The 24,058-nt window shown below is 41.2% G+C and overlaps 2 protein-coding genes across 14 annotated transcripts in view; one reads left to right on the top strand and one right to left on the bottom strand.

Annotated features, from left to right (window-relative positions):
* Positions 1-24,058, top strand: part of mcf2l2 (MCF.2 cell line derived transforming sequence-like 2) — a 179,429-nt gene that overhangs the window by 75,261 nt on the left and 80,110 nt on the right. The gene's annotated exons all lie outside the window — the stretch shown is intronic.
* Positions 578-23,307, bottom strand: b3gnt5a (UDP-GlcNAc:betaGal beta-1,3-N-acetylglucosaminyltransferase 5a). Of its 4 annotated transcripts, XM_034235582.1 has the most exons (3): positions 22,995-23,307; positions 22,866-22,898; positions 578-2,430 (listed from the first exon to the last, which is right to left on the bottom strand). In XM_034235582.1, exon 3 carries the CDS (start codon positions 1,914-1,916, stop codon positions 741-743), a length of 1,176 nt encoding a protein of 391 aa, XP_034091473.1. In that variant the 5' UTR covers positions 1,917-2,430; positions 22,866-22,898; positions 22,995-23,307; the 3' UTR covers positions 578-740. The 4 variants fall into 4 exon arrangements, with proteins under 4 accessions (XP_034091473.1, XP_034091471.1, XP_034091474.1 ...); XM_034235580.1 differs by lacking the exon at positions 22,866-22,898 and having other exon boundaries at positions 22,995-23,302; XM_034235583.1 differs by lacking the exons at positions 22,866-22,898; positions 22,995-23,307 and adding an exon at positions 8,287-8,411.

Genomic DNA, 24,058 nt, shown 5'->3' with positions numbered 1-24,058 from the left:
CTTGTCTGGCAATAGGTTGTTCTGTTTTTTTAAAGGCAAATTGACTACAAAAATAAATATTTGGGTCTATGAAATGGAGATATTCAATTGTCTTGTTTTGTCCAAAACCCAAAGATGTTCATTTTACAAGGACATACAACAGAAACAAAATTATTTGTTTTTTACCCTCTTTGCTTACTTAAACCCGTTTTTAAAAAGTGTCCATTCTCTTTCAATTGACTCAGCGCTTAATCTGCTAATTGTCATCAATCAGCTTTAATTGAACTACAAAGAACAACATGGTTATAAGCCTTATTTGAAAGGTTGTTCTTCAGAATTTGCGATATAGAAATATTCAGATTATTTATCTAAAAAGGATGCATTTAGCAATTAATGGGACATGTCTGCAGAGCACAAATTGCCTCAGATTAATTATATTAACTAGTTTTGACAGTAACTCAGACTCTCCAGACTCTAAATAAAATGGCTTCAGAAGTAAGAAATAAAGCCCTCATGTAAAATAACCATAGTGTTTTACCAGTATCTTCTCCCTTTGTAAAGCGATCCTGTTGATAAATGAAGAACAGCTAAGAGCATGTGTTTGCTTATCAGAGCTTTTATCTTTATTACCATAGAGCAAATAGCCAAGTAAACACTTACATATCACATTAAAGAAAAATAGCATGGCAGACTGAGTAAAGTTCCGTCATTTGTTTGTCTGCAAACATTTAGCATTAAGCAGTCCTTGCGTTACCTGAGGATCATGTAAAAGCAGCCATACAGGAGTAAGAGTTCTGGTAATATGGCCGACACAGCATCATCGCCCTCACCGCTGTGCAGTACAGATTACCCATGAATCCTCTGGACTTGCCGTACACTGCAGGGTCTGTAGCTGCCTGCCACAGTGACCGAACGTCTGTGGCGTGACCGTGTGATGTGATCATGTGGTCATAGATGCAGGGATGATATGGAGCCTTGCCCTCACCTGAAAAGTACACATGCTCCTGGGGGGAGACCCCCATGGCTTTGGCACAAATCCCCATGAAGACGTCGTCAATATAAATGGAGGAGTTCAGCACCTGAGTGGCCTGGTAGATCTTAGAGGCCACATCTCCTGAAACCACGTACCCCGCTCCAGCCGTGTAGTCCGGGTAGGAAGGCCAGGGGTACAGATCATAGGGGACGTGGTATTTGCTTTCTTTACGGCGAACTGGAGGGGCTCCTCTATGTACATGCCCCACCCAAAAGTCTTTGACCCCCGATTTATTACTCAGAAGCTGCCTTAGGTACTTCACCAAATTGGGCATGTGCACGAAGATGTCGTCATCTGCAGACATTAGGAAACGCGCCTGAGGGCAGTACTCGTGGACCCAGTGGAACTGCGTGATCAGTTTGGCTGTGAGGTTGTGGAAGGTATCTAAGAAGTCCTGCTGGATCAGGTCTCCGTAGGTCTGGTCCTCTTGTAGCAGTGCTCTCTGCACCCTGGATCTCAGCTTTGCGTCCACACCGAGGGCGAACACCATCCGCACGGTGGCTCCCAGTTCGGAAAAAACAAAGCTCTCGTTCCCCCACGTGTCCCTGATGGCCTGGCGCCGCTCAAAGTTCTCTGGCGATGATTTCACAAACAGAAGAAGGAGCACGTCATCCCCGCTTTTCCCATCTCTCCATGCACATTTCCCTGGATGGTTGATGAGGTATGGGTAGGTCACCAACCCGTTAGTAGAACCATCCTTTCTGTGACGGTTGGAGGTGATGTTGAAGGAAGAGTTGAGGAAGTCGTAGCTGTTGACCAGGTAGCGGTACGTGTAGGATTTCATGTGGCTGACCACATGGTGGTCCAGCTCCTCCCAGCTGACCATCACCACACACAGCACCATGCATGCGGTCAGCAGCTGCACGCACTGGCACTTGTGAATACGACGGAAGTTCATAAACATCGCGAATACTGTTTTTTGCTGATCTTCAAAACCTGAGATCACCTATTCTCTGGATACTTCTAGACATTTACTCTCCTCGAGCGGTATCTTCTTCTGGCTTTTCTTTAATGGTAGTCTTTTTATTGTATTTCTGCCTGCCTCTCTACTACTCATTACATCTGTCAAACTGTTTGCCTTAGTTTAGCCTTCACTTTATCTCCTCTAGTCTGTCTCGCCTTAATCTCCTCTTTCATTCTTCTGTCCTACCTGGCAGCTCTTCTATTTTAATGATGTAAAGTCCAGTAGACCTTTGTCAGTCTCCTCATGAGTCTGGGTTCCTCTGTTACTGATCTTCCTCAACTGTGAGATGCAAAAGCTCCGCTCCTTCATGATAATCCGGCTGCAAGCATCTCCAGGTAAAGCTTGGCGTCCCTCCTTCGTCCCAAACAACATGCTCTGTCCTTATTTTTTTCTGAGAACTCTTCTCCACTTATCCCTCAGGCTCACATCAGTAAGTCATAGGAAGACATGGTGCCTGAAAAACAGATAATGAGATACCCATGTAAGATAAGACTCATATTGATTAATCCACAAGTGCTGAAATGTTAAGTTGATTCATTCATAAGGAGCATTTTTCAGTCATTCGTCACACAACATGTACACACAGCCAGGTTCAAGCCTCCAAATCCCTTTCCTGCAGGTTTTGTATAATTGTGAGGTAAATATATGCACGTCTGTTTGTTGGACAAAACGAGGACATATTGATCAAATAATTTCTAATTGCACTTAAGTGATCCATTCATGTTATGTGTTTATATGGTTCAGAAAGCACATACACAAACTCAGATCTGGTTGCAACATGTGTCTTAATAATCTTCTCTAGACCCAATTTGTCAAAAGATCTGTTGAAAAAATTGGGAGAAGGGTTGATGCTACAACCTTTCTCCCAATGTTTTCTCTCGACTCATAATTGAAAAAGTTTGCCCTCTGGATTTGGTTGAGAAACCTTAAAAAGCTAGAATTAAGTCAAGTGGACTTCCTGAGACCTTGAGTGCCATATTCCTTTCTTTAAGGGTATCAGAGTTTGTTAAATATCATATTTTAACAGACAGTACACAACACATGTTGTGTGTGTAGGCAACATTATGATTAGATGTATTATTCGATTGACAGAAAGTTAATCTGCATTCATTAATTTGTTTGACTGGCTCTCAGAGTCTCAGCAGTTTGCTCAGATTGTGCTTATTCTTGCCTTGCTGTTAGTTAGTAGTTGGTTTTATATAAATATTTTGTAAAGGACCCACCAGAATCATTTAAAAGCATTGTTGTGGTGCAGGTGACCAGACATTACACATCCCAAAACTAAAACACACAGAAGAGAGAAGAGTAAATCATGCCTGAGTGAAGTGATACAGCACTGACAACTTTGAATGAAAATAGTTTATATATTCAATATGTTAAACATTTGGAAGCAATACAGCATGCCTTAATGCCTTACTGTAAGAAGTGTGCTTAGTATGAGCCCACCTCCCTCATGAATATAATGTCCTCGCTTTATTCATCCGTGTCAGAAATGTGAGGATAAACGTGAGTTCATCGATTTCCCTTCCCTCTAACACCGTGTGCGTGCACTTTGTCAGATGTACGTGCAAAGCTCACACAATTACTACTTGTTTGCAAAACACGAGACTAAACAGATCGGCCATCAGCCGTGCCACATCATACGAGCTACCAGACTTTTCACAAACGTAAGACACTGTTACCGACCGATCATCAGAGGATCATCCCGGGAGAGAAACGCACGAGGAATGTGCTGCTGTCTTACTCACGGAGGATATGGAGAGTAGATTGACGGGTGTCACGGTTTTGAGATCTGTGCAGGACTTCCCGTAATCACTGTGAGTTGTCCCTGTTCTATGTCACCATTAACGGTGCGTCACCACATGGTGTTTTCGCACAGCTCTCAACAGGTTCTGTTTCCCCTCAAGACTCAGCAGGGTGTGTTCATACTTTCACAGATAAATCTAACTCATCATCATCATGTGTACGTTTTGCAGTTTTGATTGTTCAGTATTAAATGTAGGCTATATCTATAAGTATACTGTAGTGGGTGTAACGTGTGACAAAAGTAACGGAGTTACAGTAATGTATTACTTTTTGCTGTAACGAAGTAATGTAACGAAGTAATGTAACGCATTACTAATGAAATGTGGGTAATATACTACTCGTTACAATTCTCAGTAACGCCTTTACAACTCATTTTAACCCGAAATTAAATGGTGTTTTGTTTTTTAAGAATTCACTAACATCGACATTCCGACACCAGACAAAAATTGTGCCGGTAGATTAGTAAACCTGGTGTTTACGTAATCAGTCAGGCTGATCTTGATGAGCCTGAAGGGTGTTCTTTTCCCCATAATGACCAAGTCGCTGCACATTATCCCGCTTATTACATGGCCAGATACTAAACAAACTAAGGAATCGACTCACAATATTAATTAAATGATTTTATTGACTTAAAATTATCGTATTTCTTCCGCTAAGAAAAAAGAAAAACTCCGTTCAACGCATGGATGTATAATAAGAACATCCACGGCGGTTCCACGGCAGTTCCACGGCGCACCAACGGCTGGAACTGCGACAACAACTTAACGGCAGCACTGTCCAACTCAGTTCAGTTTCTGCTCCACTAACAAGTCCTTAAACACTGCAGAGCCCATACCGTGTTCTGTTCCTGTTAGTGTTTACTTCCTGTCTGTCTTTTTCTGTTCATTTATCTGACGTCCAGCGCTCCGTCTTTTACCCTCTTTTACTTTGTCTTTCTTGATCCTCCTTAGCAACGGAATTGACCAATCAGAATCGAGTGTTCAACTAAGCCTTGCATACACAGTTGCTGCACTAAACTACATTTTAGCATTTAAAATACCTAGCCATTCTTTTGCGGTTATTTTGGTGAAAGTAACTCAAAAGTTATATAAAAAGTAGTGTAACTCATTACATTTCAGAGACAGTGATATTGTAATGTAACTTATTACTTAAAACAGACAGTAATATGTAATGTAGGCCTATTACATTTTGGAAGTAACTTGCCCAACACTGGAAAATAATAACTAATAATAATAACGTTCAGTATTCATATTTAAGTTCAACATTTCTGTAGGATCCATATAGATGCCTAGAATAGATTTTTGCAGATTAAATGATTTTTTCTAATTATATGCCATTATATCACTATCATATTTAGGAAATCAAATCCAAATTCTATTGTGCCTTTATACTGTCTAGAATCTGTATAATATACCCACATGTTAAATTATCACTGCTGTATTCCAAATATATTTCAGTAGACTCTTTTATTTGTATTACTTCTAATATCTCTAAAATATTCATATAATATACTGATAATGATATTATATGTTATTGTAAAAGCTTATGGTTAAATCAGTCGTGCTCAAAATATAGAATAAAAGATACATTTTATTTTACAACTGAAATTTACCAAAAGCATTTTTCTTTTAATATTAAGGGATAAAGCATTACTTAGATATGTGTATCAGACTTTCACGTATAGCTCCATTAGCAATACGTGTATGGTTTTCCAGAGGGGAATATTATGAGTTTAGTGTACTTTGTATTTTTTCATTTCTCTTGGCATCACTCTAATATTCACAATTGGTGTATAGGTATTTAATATGGACTCAAAGTCCATTTGTCTGGCTCCTCAGTTATGTGTTTATACTTATTTGATCACAATCTCTAGGGCCTGGTTTTTACAATCAATATCCTGTGGTTTTATAATTATATCCCAATATTGTAAAATAACTGGCACACGAATGAAATCAAGCAAGCTTTCTTTACTTTATTACATCTCTATTCAAGATTTTATATATTCAATCATCAAAACATATTGTTGTATGATGGGATCACACTAAGTTACATCTGGTTCTACTGCTGCCAAAAAAACACACCTTTTTCTAGTTGCATAATAATAAGGCTACTTTAGGGGAGAATTTAGTCTGTTTGTGCAGATGGAATTCACTGATGTGATGATGTTTTTCGTGGGAACAGTCACAGCAAGAGAGAAAACCATTAACTCTATCTTTATTGCAAGATACAATTTAAACTGCCTACAGCTGTGCTGGTGCACACACGCACACACACACGCACACACACACACATACTGAGAGACAAAGTGCTCTTTATCGACTATTTGACTAAGCTAACTAGATTTGACTATTTAAGTGATAAAGGCAGGATTCTGTTCACCTCCCTACAACATACTATATACTACAGCGGAAAAACACACACAGGCATCACATCTCACATTCTGTACGAAGATTTAGACGAATAAAATAACTTATTTTAACAGTTATATTTCAGACCATATTGTACCAATAGTGTAAAACTAACAACAAATAAACATACTCCAATGTGAAAAGGCGAAACTGCAAACTCAGAAACTGCAGATAATTTTTAGAATCGCTGTGTCTCGTGCATGTGTTCACAAAGCGACAGCTCAGTGTGTATTCTGTGCTCTTCTGAGGCATGCTCCCCCCCTTCTTTGTAATCCTCTTTTCAATTCAGAAACAATGGATATACGAACATAATGAAGGGTCAATCCCACTCTGTGGCGGTCCTTGAACAATGCTGGAGCCAGTTATTTTATGAGTGGCAGATTTAATGCGGGACAAATAAACATTGTTTGTTAAAGTGGACCTATTATGCTATATTGGAAAAATATATTGTAGGGCCATACCCATACCTATACAAGTTCTTTGCTTAAAATACCAAACAGATCACCCATTGTAGCCATGCCTCATACTGCTCATACCCCTCTTTTGCAGCCCTGTTAGAGAAACGCGGATTTTGGGTCCTTAGCTTGAAAAATGCCGGATCAGAATTCTACTAGAGATAAAGTTAAATTCTGCTGTGATAAAACGCCATCCTGTTCTAAACCACATCAAGGATTATATCTGAAACACTATGGCGCTCAAATGCTTTTTCTCTTGTGGGTTTATCACAAGGTGAGTTCTTTTTTTATTTCCTGCTTTTTCAAAACACATGTGCTCTACAGTACAGGTTAGCTCTGAGTGTTAGCGAGGCTTGCTAATGTAAACAAAGATGAGATTACGTCCAAAACACGTCAGGCAACTTTCTGTGGGTCCGCCGCCGATTTGACGTCATATCAGCAGAAAATCTGTATCTGCTCGTTGTTTTTTATGTGTGAAATTCATAATTTGAAAAAGGATTGATTCGAAAATAATATGCTACAGTACAAGTAGCCTACTTCTGGGTCTCTGTGTTTCATTCAAGCTCTACTCTGTGTGTGTGGCACAAGCCATTTTGTGTGCGTGCGTGAGAGAGAGAGAGAGAGAGAGAGAGAGAGAGAGAGAGAGAGAGAGAGAGAGAGAGAGAGAGAGAGAGAGAGAGAGAGAGAGAGAGAGAGAGAGAGAGAGAGAGAGAGAGAGAGAGAGAGAGAGAGAGAGAGAGAGCGCGCACTGGTACCGGAGATCGTTGTGGTTAGCATCTGGTGCTAGCTACGCTAACGGATATAAGGAGATTTTTCAACAACAAGGTGGAGGGAGAACTCTTTCCTGTCAGACTGAGAGTCTCAGATAACCTCAGCTCAGGTGAAGTAAATGACTCAGTGTTTAGATAGTTAACTTTAGTCTATTTTATCTCAGTGGGTCTCAATACGGTTTGGTCACGATTAATGTAAATAAGTATTTCTGAGGCACACGTTTATATGATCATTATAGGTATAAAAAAATAAGAGCATAAATGAAAAACAGGTATGAAATACTATATGACATTAAAACAAGAATATAGTTTAAAAGGGGAGTGATTTGTAAAATATCCATAAAGAAATAGAAAATGTGTTTACAGTTCTGTTTCATATGCGTGCTGAGAGATATCTATAGATTTAGATAGATCAAAGTGCACCAGATTGATGCATTTCATTTCAATATTTAAAAAAAAATCTTCCCGGGGGAGCATGCCCCCGGACCCCCCTAGAGGATGTTAGGTCCACCCCCCACTTGTAAAAAAATAGTACTTTACCCTTGCTTACGCCAATATGCCGTGAGCTGATTATCGAGTCTTCATTGTAAAGGCCGCTACACACCAACCGATTTTGGGAGTCAGAGGCCGTCAGAGGCAGTCAGAGGCAGTCGGGCCTTCGTGGCGCCGTACTCAGGTTGGTGTGTCCCGCACCGTCGTCTCTTTACGGCACATTTTCACACCAGGCCAAAGAAAGTCGGGACAAATAAATCACTGATTGGCTGTTCAGCTTAGCGAGTCAGTGCATGAGAAGCAAAGCGGAAGTGAGGGACCAAAACAAACGATTAAGAAGGCACACACAGACGGTTAATCTCTTTCATTTTCATCTCACCTGGACGCAAGAGTTTCTTTTTTATGTTTACATGTTTTCGATCGACGAGAGAGAGTGAAAATGGAACCCAGACGCTATTTGTTGTTTGTTTATATCACGCAGCCTGTTCTTCTTCTCTCGGTGTATAGTCTGTCTTCCGGTTGTTGCCTCTTTTGAATGACGAATACACACTACCGCTGCCTGCTGGTAAGGACAGTTATTGCCACTCGTCAACTGAAGTCTTTGCGGTGTGTTCGTAGGCGGGCGGCGTAGCGGGCGTAAAAGTCGGGGAGTAAAAGTCGGGGCGTAAAAGTCGGGGCGCCTTCGATACGCGTTCTTTAGTCTCAGGTTGGTGTGTAGCGGCCTTAACAGTCGCGGGTGCACTGTGTGTGCGTGTGGGGAGTGTTGCAGTAGAAAATTCCACTGTAGCGCCCGGGACATTAATGGGAAACCCTAAATGTTTGAGCTCCCTCTATGAAACGTCAAGCTACCCCACAGCACCCCAAAAAGAAAATCTCTGGCGCCGCCACTGGCTGCGTGAGTTCCTAGACACACATTTATGTATAAAAGAGATCAAAAACTGCAATTTGCATGATACGTCCCTTTAAGTACAAATTATAGTGAACAAAAAAGTTTAATTTGTGTAAACAACTTTTTTTTAAACATTTGCATTTAAAAAAAATGTTTATTAACACATTACCACAACTTCAGCTCAAGTTACATCACAATCTTCTGGCCCCTGTTTCCCCCCCCCCAAAAAAAAACGCCCATGATCCTACTTTACTTGTTCTCAGTCCTGTCCAGTACACAAGTCCGTTCAAATTATAAAAAATATATGCCAGAGCTGTTGTTTTAAGAAAAAAAGTGTTTAAAAAAATAGAGACGGTATAACTTCTGTTCCCTGATTTTAATTCTGTTTTCACATGAACTAAAATGGGGACTGTGTCTGTAAAGTTCACCCTTTTTATATTATATTTTCAATAATGTTATTTCAAAATGACATCCATTCATCAAAAATCTATGTACAGTTCCTTAACACGCAGTAAGAGTTTAGGGAACAGTCTGTGATGTCAATGGGCCCAAACATACTTTTTCCCATTGATTTACATCTGGAAAAAGATGTCTGTAATTCAGCATAGTGTATATATATCGTCCGTTTTGCTGCGGATTGGAGGCGGGGCTTATGCAAAATGCAAGTGCGCACTAGTGATGTGTCGGTCGCGAACGAGTCGGCTCAAAGAGCCGGCTCTTTTACGCGAACGACAGGAGCAAGGGTCTGTAAATGCAATGAAAACAATTGGCCACGGCAAATCATTTATATTAAAAATGTAATTTTTACTTTTGAATACTTCAGTACAAAGGATGTATTGAATAATGTAAGTGATATGTGTACACATATAAATCATTAGTCAAAACAGGGCTACATTTGATTGAATTATAAAAGGTATGTTTCGCAGATAAACCTAGTAACCCCGCCCCCTTAAAAAAAAACGGCTCTTTTGAACGGCTCTCACAAAGGAACGGAGCCATAAGATCCTGCTCCCTTCAAAGAGCCATAATTCCCATCACTAGTGTGCATGCTCCACAGACCCAGATACTGGAGAGTCCAGAGAACTAGTCAATTTTGGCTTCATGCGCCACTGAGCAACTTCTATAGGATTGAACGAGGTCCCGCCTCCTCTGTGTCCAGTTCTGTTTATACATCCATATAAACACTGCAAAAGGCACGTCCTCCATGTTGGCTAACTACAGAGTGAAAGCAAGTGCCGACTCAGCACAAACAACCATAGCAGAGTGGCTTTAGCCGGACAGAGCCCCCAAGCAGAGAAGCTGCTGACGTCTGAGCAACATACCATGCCGAACACAGGCTCTCTGAACACCGCTGCTACAACAAAAGAGACAACACGTGGCCCAGAATCCACACTTTGAGGTCATGTGGATAAACATCATGAGACGCTCTACTGTTAGAAACTGTCAAACATTTCCTGTTGCAAGGCTCATTTGGGGAAGTTAGGCCTTCTTAGTTTCCTGTTATTCTAAATATGGAAGGAGATTATGCACATTCAAGAACAACCTTCTTTGAGCATGGGCGCTTATCTTTACTGCTGCTTTTGAGATCAAAAGATTACATTTTTTGTTATATGTTGTATAGTTGTATGTATATGACCAAACTATTAAGACAGAAAAGCCATGCAAATATATTTATTAGTATCAAGTAGGAAGCATTATTTCATAAATGATGACGCATTGCTCCCCCATACCTTAAGCTGCTTTTAATGCTACACATATTGGTGATTCTGGCCCTGGTTTACTTGATATTGAATTAATGTTGTGATTTTCCCTAATGCCACTTTAGAATGCATAACAAATCGTGGATACAAATTGGAATTTATATAATTATTGTACATTTTGAACAAAATATGAATCCTTGAACTGGTAAATAATTATCAAATGTGCAGATATTTTCCTTATTTCATGGTCTGGCCCCCTCCCACACACAATAATTCTTAAATAACAAATCATAACTCATCAACCAGAGGTTCTTCCAAAGGGGATTGTAAAATACTTATTCAGATCATTAGAATGTATGGCTAAATCTGGCACTTCTTCATGATGGACTCAAGTACTGACGACAATTAATATGCATTGTCCCTTCTTAAATAAATATTATCCATAAACAAACAACCATAGCCTACAGGAAATGGGAAAAATACATTATTTTACACACTTATTGAGTGTTGTGTGTTCTCTGAATACATTTTAGAAACTGTAGGATCACCATCAATGATCACTTAAGTTTAGAAAAACTTCCCGCCATTGGAGAGGAATGCCAGCTCAGTCACTCTCCCTGAGGCTTCTTACATTCCCTCCCTGTTAATGTTTGTTGGGGGGGTTTTACCTTTCTCTGCTGCAGTGGTCTTAGGACAGGGGTTGTGGAATGCTGTGTAGATTGTAAAGCCCCCTTGAAGCTAATATGGAAGTAGTGAGACTGGGCTGATTAATTGATAGTGATTTTCTTTGTAACCCCTTTTCTTTAACAGGAAATAGTTGTTTTGGTCTTGCTTACTGGAGTTATGCGTCTCAGTTCTGCACAGGCCGACATGCACTGCTGTCAAACTGACAGTGGTGGAATGTAACTGTAAGTACACAGTAAAATATTGAGGTGCTTGTACTTCACCTAATTACAATGTTACCCATGAAGTTGGAATAATTTAGTTTTCAGAAACATTCCTCTTTTTATTCCTATTTAGTTTTCACTGTGACATGTTTGGAAGAGATTGATCAATACATTTTTAAAGATATACACTTATTCTTTCACTTTAAATATCTCTGAGATTCGGCACAGTAATACAACAACAAAAAATCAATAAATGATTGGTCATACATATTATCTTTCTTGATCGCTTGGTGAAAGTTACCTAGCAGTATTTATTGCATATATTTTAAATATAACAGTATTACTTCTCTTTGGTATTACTACATTTACTTAAAGGTCCCATGTCATGCTTTTCCGGTTATTACCCGTCCCCTTGTGTTATGAAGGTTTTTCTGCATGTAAACGGTCTGCAGAGTCACAAACCCTCAAAGTACACCGTGTAGCGAATAAAACTCTAACACAGAAAATACCTGTCTATGCTGCCCCAGAACGCCAGAAGTTACTTCATCCAATTGGATGAAGTAACAACTTTCAATTGAGGTCTTTGTTGCTTCTTCTTACATTTGAAGAGAAGAATAGCATGTTCACTCATGTGGTACCAGTAGAAATATAATCTGAGTTGCACACATCACCTCAGGTGGGATATTTGACACCCTACCTACTTGTGTTTTCCCGACACTCGGCTGACAATGCAGATGGGTTCACCATTCATTGTTTAACTCCAACCAGAGTTTTCCTTCTAAATAACTCATAAGATAACACCCTTTTATAAGCTATACTATATACACTGAACAAAAATATAAACGCAACACTTTTGTTTTTGCTCCCATTTTTCATGAGATGAACTCAAAGATCTAAAACATTTTCTATATACACAAAATAACCATTTCTCTCAAATATTGTTCACAAATCTGAAAAAATCTGTGATAGTGAGCACTTTTCCTTTGCCGAGATAATCCATCCCACCTCACAGGTGTGGCATATCAAGATGCTGATCAGACAGCATGATTATTGCACAAGTGTGCCTTAGGCTGGGGTCCGAAAACCAGTCAGTGGAAACGCGCCATTAGTAGTTTGTGCTATTGGTCATTGGGGTGACACATACAGGAATGCAGAATATTTCTGTTATTTAGGCCGCCGTCACATATGTTTTCTCAATGTGGGTTCAACCACACAGGCTGCTGGCTGTGATAACTATCTGGCCTAGATATGATCAAATAAACATGACTACAGTCCAGTCTCCTCTGTCACACATGTCCACACCCAAGGATTACTTAGTGAAGGAGTTTCGTAAGAGGAAGTTGAATTTCTTTAAAGTATTATTCTGATTTAGACTTTTCGTGATTCCCAATTAGCTATTAACATTGGGGAGTAAAATGTCATAAGAGGTGATAGAACTGATTACCAGCCTCAGACCACACCTCATTAGACAGATACGTTTAATTGGAGGCCGTGACTAGTCTAAACTGCACACTCTTAGAAAAAACAGCGTGAATTTAAACAAGTTTGTACTAGCATGATACATTTGAATGAACCAAAAGCAATGGAGTTGTTGACTTCATTTCAACCAATCAGTGTTACATTGCACATAATCAGTTGCACACTATCAGCTATACAATCTATATTTTACCATGATCGAAACTTCTTAACCCCATTCATTACACTAAGTGCTGTGGGAACCTACACTTCAAATTTGGGCAATTTCTGTGGGAAACATAGCTTTTTATAGCAGTTGGCTGAATCGCTGCTCCCAGCATATTTTTGTTCAGCTATTCAAATCTGTCAAAAGGTTGAGGTCTTTCCCATATTCCTCCCAGAGCTAAAAGAAAAAAAAGAAAGGGCAACAAGTTTAGATGGGATGGACACAACTCTACAAACTTAACAACTCTGAAATTACCATATTTATTTGATGGACATTGTATTAAAAAAAAAAACTCACTCGTAGACACAAGCCCTCACGAGCAGCACTGGTCAATAACACTATTTAGGCTTTTCTAAACATTATCTAGTGACACATACTAACCTTAAAAACTTGTTCTATACACAATAGTTATAAAACAATTATCCAAACAGGAATTCATAAATTGCCAGATTGGAATATTGTATCCAATGTTTTCTTCATACGTCTTTCCATAGAAACCACTAGCAGCTAACCACACCTTTTAAAAACAAATGAAAAACATGTAACTTGGGCTGACATACAACTGAGTGGAGGTTGGGGGCCCATGTGCATTTGCTCAGTCCCAGCTGCCAAGAAGTACGCTGGTTCGATTCCAACTTGTGGAATGTCTGGGCATGCCAGCCCCTATCTCCCCCTTTAAATGCTGTATTTCTCGAATCTCACCCAAAAAAATGAATTCAACAAAACATGTTACTATGTTGAATGTCAGTCACTAATGATGGCAACATGTTGATGCTGTATGTGGTCGGTGATGTAGACGTGACCAGTCTTTTTTCAGAACTAAATTAAAAGTACTTATCCTATAATCCCTGGTTTTAGATTGACTCACAGTTGCGGGAAACAAAAGAGAGAAGAGGAAGTTAAGAGGGCGACAAAACTTTCTTTTAAACTTTATCTTAACTTGTGTGGCCTAACTGTTGACCATTGTTTCCTGGAATGGAGGGTAAATCGAACTATTTGGAATTAAAGTTTAAGCAGAAAAAAAACTAAAACCATGTTCTATATCAGGGGGGTCCAAACTTCTTTCACCGAGGGCCACATACAGAAAAATATACGAAGGGTTGGGCCGCTCACTAGAGGTATATTGCCTCATAAATTAGAAGTTAGAAAAATCTATCAAATGTAGGTAAATTATGGCTGATATTGATGAAAAAAACCCACAGCTCTCCAGAGGGTTTCATTTATTGTGTTGGCAGCTCATTCATTAAAACAGCAGGCTCAGATTGCTTATCATAAGAGGAAATATTAAGGGTATATATTTCAAGGTTGTTATGTAAATGTGTTATTGGGCTTTTTTCTTATCAACTAAGATTTGTTAGAAAATCTTTTCAACTTTAATTGACTGAATTTGTGTTATATATTTGAACATATATATTTAAGAAGTACAATAGCAGATGTTTAATTTGTGGGCCATATTTCATTATACTTTTTGAATTTGCTGAGGGCAGATTCAACATGGTCCGCGGGCCGCATTTGGCCTCCGGGCCGTAGTTTGGACACCCCTGTTCTATATAATTATAAAATCAAAGTGCCAATAAAAAAACGTAACTTTGTTGAAATATATAGATTATTTTACACACAAAGAAAAATACACATCAAACAACACAGACCATTTCTAAATAGGATTGAAATGTGTTTTAATTATAAAAAACCATTCAAACTTGCTCTGAGATTTATACATGGGCGTAGGAAGCCTCCTCAATGAGGGTGGGACAATTTGACAGGGGGTGTGGGCAGGTGGTGGACCTCACCTCCTCTAGGGGGGTCCGGGGGCATGCTCCCCCGGGAAGATTTGTTTTTAAATGTTGAAGTTAAATGCATCAATCTGCTGCACTTTGAGAGCAAAGTTAGGGACTAAATCTATGGATGCATCTCTCATCAACACCCATGTGAAACAGAACTGTAAACAGATGTACTTTTCTTTATGCATATTTTACTAATCACTCCCCTTTTAAACTGTATTTTTGTGTTACTGTCCTATAGTATGAGTTGGAATAATTTCATACCTGTTATTCTCTTTTTTCTTTTAAATGTGTTCTAGTGCACACATTAAGTTCCAATATGCAAATCAGGCCATGTGTTTCGTGATATTTGCCATGCTGTACAATATAATATTTAGCCTCACAATATAGACATTTTTAAACGCTAACTTTCTAAATAGGCCCCCCCCATTTCCTTTTGCTATGTCTGCTAATGCAGTAGCTGATAGGATGTAAACCTGGACCAAAGCTGTTGCGCTAGAAATAGAATGCAATTAAAAAAAGGTTTATATTCTAGCAATACTGGCTGTCTTTTCTGTCTTGCGACAGACTCACCAAAATAAAATACTTAAAGAGCCTGTGACAGCCTCCCAACAACTGTTGTGCAATGAAATATTGGGCTACTAGTAATCTCGAACCGTCAGTTTAAAAAAGAAGGTGCGATACCGTTCCGATAAATATCAATAATTTCGAACATCGCGGGGAAATTCCTTTGACTCATTTTGAAGTTTTGGGGGAAGCCGGAAGTGACGTCAATGCGGGAACGCTTCACTGTGCGGCGAGAGAGCCAAACACGGACAAAGTGTGTTGTCATGCGTAGAAATGGTGAATTACTGAGTTTAGGCACGTTAATAACTTTTTTATGAAGTTGACTACAGTATATTCATATTTGTCAGTGCTTTCATGTCAATTCGGCGAACATAAACATACATGATCGTGGTGAAGATGATGATTAAATTAGGATTAAAAATCGGTAGTGAGAGCTGCTGAATTTCCTCCCGTCGGATGTGATATAAAAACAAATCGATTATTTTTGTAGTTGTAAACTCAAGTGGATGAAACTACATTTATTAGTGCTTTCATGTAAATTCGGCGAACATATGATAGATTAAATGATCGTGAGGATGATGATTAAAAATCGTTTGTTTGAGCCGGTCTGCATTTCCTGATGAAAAAACAAACCGATGCTTTTTGTAGTTGTAGTACAACAACATGGATTAAACGTGTGGTTTTTTTACCACAATGTTGGGGAAATGAATGGATAAAATGCACGGATTATGATTATTATTATTATTCCCACTCCGATCGGGACACTAGGTCCACGTTTCCCCGCAGCGAGGCTCCCCCCGTTGACAGTTTACGTGGGCTGGGCTGGGTGCAGTGGCACACTGGCCATCGGGACGAATCCCGATGGGCCGGTACCGAAGTGGGCCGGTCGGATAAGTCACTAGCACATCCCCCACTCCCCCCGTTGACAATTTACTAGCGATACCGAAGTGGGCCGGTCGAGTCCACCACTAGCTACATGACCGTATTATTGCCCATATCGGCGCACCTAATTCCTAAACTTCTAACAGATACAACATAAACCGATCCTTCAGCCTCATATGAGCTCTCACACACGTTCAAAATTAAACAGTCATCATCGCTGTCTGAGCTTGCTGCTGTGTGCGCCATCGTGCGTTTGCATGCAGATGCTGGGATCCGGACGGTGCAGCTGGAGCTCTTGGCCCGCATTTACGTCACACATAATTTGGCGGGATTTCAAGAATCCCCAAGAAGATCCAGAATATGGTCAACATTGAAGGGGAGATTAATGGTTATCAAAGTACAAATATCCCAAATCAGTTCAGTAACGGTTTCAAGGGGACAATATTTACTCAAATTGATGGGTTTGGATGATGGGTGAAACCCGTGTCACAGGCTCTTTAACAGCATAGGCATCACAGTTTACCCTGGGCGGATCCCAGTTCCCTGGGCGGATCGCCATTTACCTGAGCGGGTCACAGTTTAACACAGGTTTAGACTTCTCCACGCTGCTTTCAAACTGTGAGTAAACACTGTGTGCTTCACTTGGAGGCTGTCTGAAGGTGTACACAAGTCTCAGATGGACTTGGTATCACATTAAGAACGATATTCAGTAATAAGTCTGGCAACAATAGCTGGTTTAAATTATTTATTGGAGTTCGCAATGTTTTGAACAGACATCCCCATGTCAACTCATTTTTCTTTTTGTAGTCCTCGCTGTTCGCGTCCGGATATCGCCATCGTAACCACAACCTCACACACTGGTACTGAATGTGCATCAAAGTCTTCCTACCGAGCCAAATATACCAAAAGATGTATGTAAACGACAGAAGAAGCGATCGAAATTGACAAATTTCCATGTCAAAAAAGTCACAGTTTGTCGTAAAACTGTTGAAATATAAGACTATGAAAAATACGCAACTAGAAAGACTACAAATCCCACAGTCGTAAGTGATGTCACAATTGTTTTCCTCCACTAAGAGATAGCTCAAATCAGTGCCATATAGATATAATCTATCTATATGGCACTGGTTAAGATAAGATAACTTTAAAGAGCCTGTGACACGAGTTTCCCCCATCATCCAAACCCATCAATTTGAGTAAATATTGTCCCCTTGAAAACCGTTACTGAACTGATTTTGGATATTTGTACTTTGATAACCATGCATCTGCCCTTCAATGTTGACCATTTTTTGGATCTTCTCGGGGATTCTTCAAATCCCGCCACATTTTGTGTGACGTCATTGCGGGCACAGCGCTCCAGCTGCACCGTTCAGGATCCCAGCATCTGCATGTAAACGCACGATGGCGCACACAGCAGCAAGCTCAGACAGCGATGACAGTTTAATTTTGAACCTGTCTGAGAGCTCATATGAGGCTGAAGGATCGGTTGATGTTGTATCTGTTAGAAGTTTAGGAATTAGGTGCGTCAATATGGGCGATCATATGGTCATGTAGCCAGTGGTGGACTGGGACTAAAAATCATCCCGGGACTCTCGACCGGCCCACTTCGGTACCGCTAGTAAATTGTCAACGGGGGGAGTGGGGGATGTGCTAGTGACTTATCCGACCGGCCCACTTCTGTACCGGCCCATCGGGATTCGTCCCTATGGCCAGTCCGCCACTGCACCCAGCCCAGCCCACGTAAACTCAGTGGCGTTTTCTCCTGGAGGCCAAGGGAAGCCAGGCTTGCCCTGTTTTTTTGGATTGTAGTTATAATTTTAATAAATAAATAAACACTTCGTTTAGTTTAGGAAATTCTTTGTTGTGTGTTGCTGCCGGCCCGTCTCTTCCCCATTCTCATTGAGTATTTTACAAATAGTGAAACAGCGCCCCTCTAGATGCTATGGTGAAACAGTAGATTGCACTCTCTGTTGCGAGAGGAGGCCAGCCGAAATTGGCTTCCCTTGGTGAAAAAAAATTGAGGGATTGACCAATCAGATGAGGCTCACGTCATGCCCCTGCCAACCTGTGATTGGTCAGGGCCATGCCAAGGGAAGCCAGAGGCGGCTGGCTTCCCTTGCCTCACAATCCAATCAAATCGCATCAACTAACGGCCCGTCTACACGACAGGCATAAAAAAATCTTGAAGATGGGCGTGTCTGAAGCTTGGCGATTTTTTGCGAGCAACGCGACCAACAACCAATCACATGAATCTCCCGCCCCCGACATACAAAGCAATAGCAATGTTAAAACGAAGTAAACTGGATATAAACTCCCCAAACAGGCGAAAACCTACCAGTTTCACCCACTGTCTCTGCCACCTCCCTCCATGCCTGGTTCCTCCGGTTTGTATCCCGGTAAATAGTTCTGGTCGGAAAGAACCGGGTGATTTGCTACCGTAATTTCTCGTTTGGAATATGAGGAAATGAACTGCGGTCTGGCTCTCCCAGCTTGCACGCGGTTTGATTGGCTAGCGCTTGTACTGGCGGGATTTGCATAAACGGGATTTGATTGGCTGATGCCAGCTTCGGGAGCATCAAAAGTTGAACATTGCTCAACTTTTGATGCTCACGATGCTTGCAAAGCCATGCTCCGCTCCCCACAATGCAGTTCGGCGAAGATTCAAAATCTTCTACGTCACCCCATTCAAGTGAATGGGCGAAGCGTTGAAAGCATTTTTCGATGCCTGTAGTGTAGACGGGCCGTTAGTGTTGCAGTGACGCATCCTAAAACACGGAAGTAAGCTGCGCTCGGTTTCCCTCGACAAAAAAGCAATGGGATTTCTCCATAGGAGTTTGGAAAATAGCTCGAAATAAGGTCAGTGGAAAACGAACCTGTTAGATAAATGCACTTTGTGTTCAGTCGGATAATATCCACATGTCTACCCTACTTTTATAATTTTCGAATCATAAATCTAATCGATAGAAGATAGATAGCGCCACTGCACCACTCTCACCGCCGTTAGAAAGTAGCAAGCAACTGAAGCAAATGCAATTATGGAGGGTGGAGATTTGGAGTATTTAATCAAAAAATAATTGTACTAAACTTCCGCAACAGCAGCAACAACACATACAATCTGATGACAGGCTAATGCCCAAACTGGAGCTGTGTACAGCGAGGAAAAGCGAATCAAACGTAAAACGTTAAAGGTCTCCTGATTTAGTTTGTGAATGAATGCCTGTTAGATAACAGGCGTGTGTAAGTCCTGCATCTGTATGATACAAATGTGTGTAAAATGATACCGGGTGCTGTAATCACTCATCTGGTTACGTTATTACATTGACCACCACACCCCCGACCCAAAAGAAAGGACGTATTATTGGCTTCCCCTAATTTTTTCCCCACGCTACGCTACTGCGTAAACTGTCAATGGGGGGAGCCTCGCTGCGGGGAAACGGTGGACCTAGTGTCCCGATCGGAGTGGGAATAATAATAATAATAATAATAATCATAATCTGTGCATTAATTTCCCCAACATTGTGGTAAAAAAAAAACACACGTTTAATCCATGTTGGTGTAGTACAACTACAAAAATAATCGATTTGACGGGAGAAAATTCAGCAGCTCTCACTACCGATTTTTAATCCTAATTTAATCATCATCTTCACCACGATCATGTATGTTTATGTTCGCCGAATTGACATGAAAGCACTGACAAATATGAATATACTGTAGTCAACTTCATAAAAAAGTTATTAACGTGCCTAAACTCAGTAATTCACCATTTCTACGCATGACAACACACTTTGTCCGTGTTTGGCTCTCTCGCCGCACAGTGAAGCGTTCCCGCATTGACGTCACTTCCGGCTTCCCCCAAAACTTCAAAATGAGTCAAAGGAATTTCCCCGCGATGTTCGAAATTATTGATATTTATCGGAACGGTATCGCACCTTCTTTTTTAAACTGACGGTTCGAGATTACTAGTAGCCCAATATTTCATTGCACAACAGTTGTTGGGAGGCTGTCACAGGCTCTTCAACAAGATGCCTGTGTGCTTAGTACCAGGTTGTTATCATACCAGCAATGGGTCTGGCTCGTTCTTTCGCTTCCCGTCTGATGAAAGGACCAGGAATGGCTGGATCAAGTTAGCTACCTAGCTAGTAGCTAGCACGTTAGTTAGCATTACAGCCTTGTCATTTTTATTAGCCTTAATATGAAGTAACATTAAGTAAGCCAAAATGTTAAACAGTAAGAGTAGTAGTCATATTTCGTGAACCCTTTGAAGAGTACTGTCACCGGTGTGATCATTCTATAATACACAATTTAAGCCCGGGGGAGAAATGCTAACGCTAGCATCGGCGATCGCCGATCTTTTCTACTTCATGCTATCTGCACAAATGGTTAACATTAAAAAGACCAGGCCGTTCAGAGAGAATCAAAAGGAAGGCAGGCAGGCTGCTTTGCATGACATTCTTCTGGACGTGTTTCATTGTGGTGATAGTGAGGATAGTCAATCGTTTTGTTGACAAGACAGTAGTGACGGCCATCTTGGTGACGTGTGTTGTTGTGCGAGACCAGAGATGTAGTTCATTAAGCGTTTCACACAAACAAATGTGTTACTTCACAGTTTTACGACACATTTTAATTTTTTTGACTTGCAAAATTATCTTTTAAATTGACAAACATCATATGTGTAATTTGTGGCACAATTCAAACGGGATCGAAAGATAATCTTTCTCTCTCCATTGACTTCAATACATAATATTTTCGAAATAAGGTCCCATGGGAAGGGGAGGGACTTCGCCACTCTATTTTAGTCGAAGGCCACCCCCCACCTCTGTAAACCAGTTGATCGGGAAACCAGTTAATCCGGAACACCGGAGCCTCGCAGGTGGAAATGATTTTACAACTAAGACCCCGGCCACACGAGGACGAAAACGGCTAAACGCATAGGATTAACGCAAACGCAAACAAGCTTCCGTCCACACGCAATAGTTATCCGGATAGTGTCTGCCCACACGAGACCGCTCCGTTTAGCTCCAACCGCTGGAGAAGCTGCAGTACATATGCAGGAGCCTGTACGTGGCGCTGTAACTTCCTCCACAAAAGCAGCGAAGAAGCATGGTTGTCATGGTTGCCCTTCTGTTTATTCTCCGCGGTGGGGGCCGAGGGAACCGGGCATAGTTTTTTGCCAGTCAATGTGTATTAAAGTTTAAATCTTCCGACAAAATTATAAAAGTGCCGGTCAAAGGTCTTCTTTGTTATTTATTGAGCTTTAAAACAAATGAATAACGACTCTATATAATATAATAATAAAAATACACGGAGCCTCTCTTTTTCCACCCTCTCTTTGGACAGCGTCAGTGTCTGTCTCATGCAGCAGCTGATCCAGTAATGAGTGACCCGGCCGACAGTAAAAATAAACATATTTATAACTAGTTTAGGTAGTTTGAGAGGTGTCTCCGTCCTGTCAGATTAGACTTCTCTCGCGTTTATGTCCATATCGAGAGAAAGATAAATAATCTGAATTCAGTGTGCCGTTTACTTTGACGCGGGGGTGAGCAGCAGAGGTGGGGAGAGGCGGGGCTATTGCGCAATCATTATCAGAAAATGATCGCTGAAGCTGCAGTACATATCCACAAAAGCAGCGAGTAAGAACCCCCCTGGATGTGTAAGTCTGCTGTAGATGTTGCACAAAGAACTGTAGCATGGTCAGTAGCGTCCGGAGCACGATAGCAACTCTGCGATCCGCCATTGTTGTTGTTGGTGGCGAAACACATCAGCAATGGCGCGGGGTAAGCGGAGGTGAGCAGAAGAGGTGGGGAGAGGCGGGGCTATTGCTATTGCGCAATCACTATCAGAACATGTTCGTATAGGGCGCACACACGGAGCCGTTTGACCCCCCAGAGCGTTGCGTATGCCGTTCTATCCACCTTGGGACCCGTTGTCGTTTCCTCAGTCGTTTAGTGTCGTATTCGGCCGTCCTCGTATGGCCGAATGGTCTATATGATACTAAACAGTAACGCAAACGGCCGTTTTCGTCCTCGTGTGGCCGGGGCATAAAGATACAACTACACAAAAAACGCAGCATGTGTACGGCTCTGAGAATCTGCCTTGGTACAAAGTAGCAGTGAAAACATGGGACGGAATTTCATTGATTTGGGCATTCTCATAATAAGCAAGTGGAATGGATTTGATAATGAAGCATTGACACAGCGCTCTACAGAGAGGCGAGTGGAGAGACCGATTTACGGACTTTCCGCATAGTAAAAGTGGGGGGGTCTAAACTAATCCTTTTAAAAAGGTGGGGGGGGGGGGGGGGGGGACTTGTCCCACCCTCATATAATGGCTGCGACGCCCATGGATTTACATGTGTGTCAAATGCAGCTAATCAACCAACTCAAACTATAGTGTTTCTGTCCTGTGAGCTCAGTTTTAGTTTACTCTGCCGTTTACTAACTTCTCAGTCTGAGCCCGATTCATCCCCTCAGTTTCACTGAAACACGCTTGTCAACTCTGAGTTTCCGCCCTCTGAAAAAGTGCCTTGAGTTCTGGGACTGCGTGTGTTATATCATTTTAGCTCTTCTCTTACCTCTCGGATTCTGTCAACTGCTAGCATTTAGCCCTGAACAAAGGAAAGTATTATAGACTTTATTTAGAGACACCCTTCAACACAAACACACGCACACACACACACACACACACACTGCTCCTCACTTACCGGCTGTTTTTTCAGTCCTGTCCATGTGTGAACAACAGATAAAGCCTTTCCTCTTCACAGCTCCTGTAAACTCACCCTCCTCATATCTGCCTTAAGGTTTCTCTCACTTTTTCTGCCTCACTCTTTCCAGCTACGTCTCATTTCTTTGATCCCAATCCTGGCTCTTTGCCACTCAGAATGTCCTCTTCTCTTCGTCTTTTTCCTCTCACTCCGGCCGCTGTAAAAAGCAGTAGCTCTGACGGTCCCCGCGCTGTGAGGGTGTGTGTGTGGTCGGCGGGTATGTGGGTGGGAGCCTCATAAAGGGGGAGGTCCCACCCAGGGGTTGCAGTCGAATAGTCCAAGAATCAGCTCCTAACGTCTAACCCTATCGTCTATTCCTTGACCTCTGAGTGTAACGTCATGGGGTTAAGGGATAGTGGATAGGAGAATTCAAAAGGACTTATGAGAAGAGACTGCGGTGCTTTAGAGCCGTGCTTCTCAAACTTTTTCAGTAATGTACCCCCTTTGAAACATTTTCTCAGCCAAGTATACCCCCTGACCGACCCCGAACATTTTTGATCGAAAAAGCCTATATAAATAATTACAATATAGTGATGTTCCCTCAGTGCATGCCCGGCGCCGTGGGAGGGCCAGGCCCTCCCATTTGACATTCCTGCCCTCCCCCAATAAACACGTTTTTTATTATTTATACACATTTTTAAAAAAAATTTTTATTTTTTTAATTATAAATAAACTGTGAACTTTTATGCTACGATGTATGTGATGTCACAACAAACAAAAAAAATCGCAGGCTACGTCAAATAAATGCATGTGTCTGTGATTTGTGATTCGTCCCCATTTAGACCAATCATAGCGTCACACTCTGCCGCCTATTCTGGATTTGTTTATTGTGCATTCTGTAGACTCCCATTTCTGTTTCCATTACAAAATGGACATCAGAAATTGGCTCAAAAGGTCTAAGGATTTATTAAAACGAAATAGCGATGAAAGAACTGCAGCCGATGGTGCTGCTGGCGACCATACACCTGCCGTTGCAGCAGCACGCCTTAATGTCACAAGCTTGA

This window comes from Gymnodraco acuticeps, unplaced genomic scaffold (assembly GCF_902827175.1).
Source record: "Gymnodraco acuticeps unplaced genomic scaffold, fGymAcu1.1, whole genome shotgun sequence".
NCBI lineage: Eukaryota > Metazoa > Chordata > Actinopteri > Perciformes > Bathydraconidae > Gymnodraco > Gymnodraco acuticeps.
Note: the sequence above shows the minus strand (reverse complement) of the source record. Positions and strands in the feature narration are given on the sequence as shown.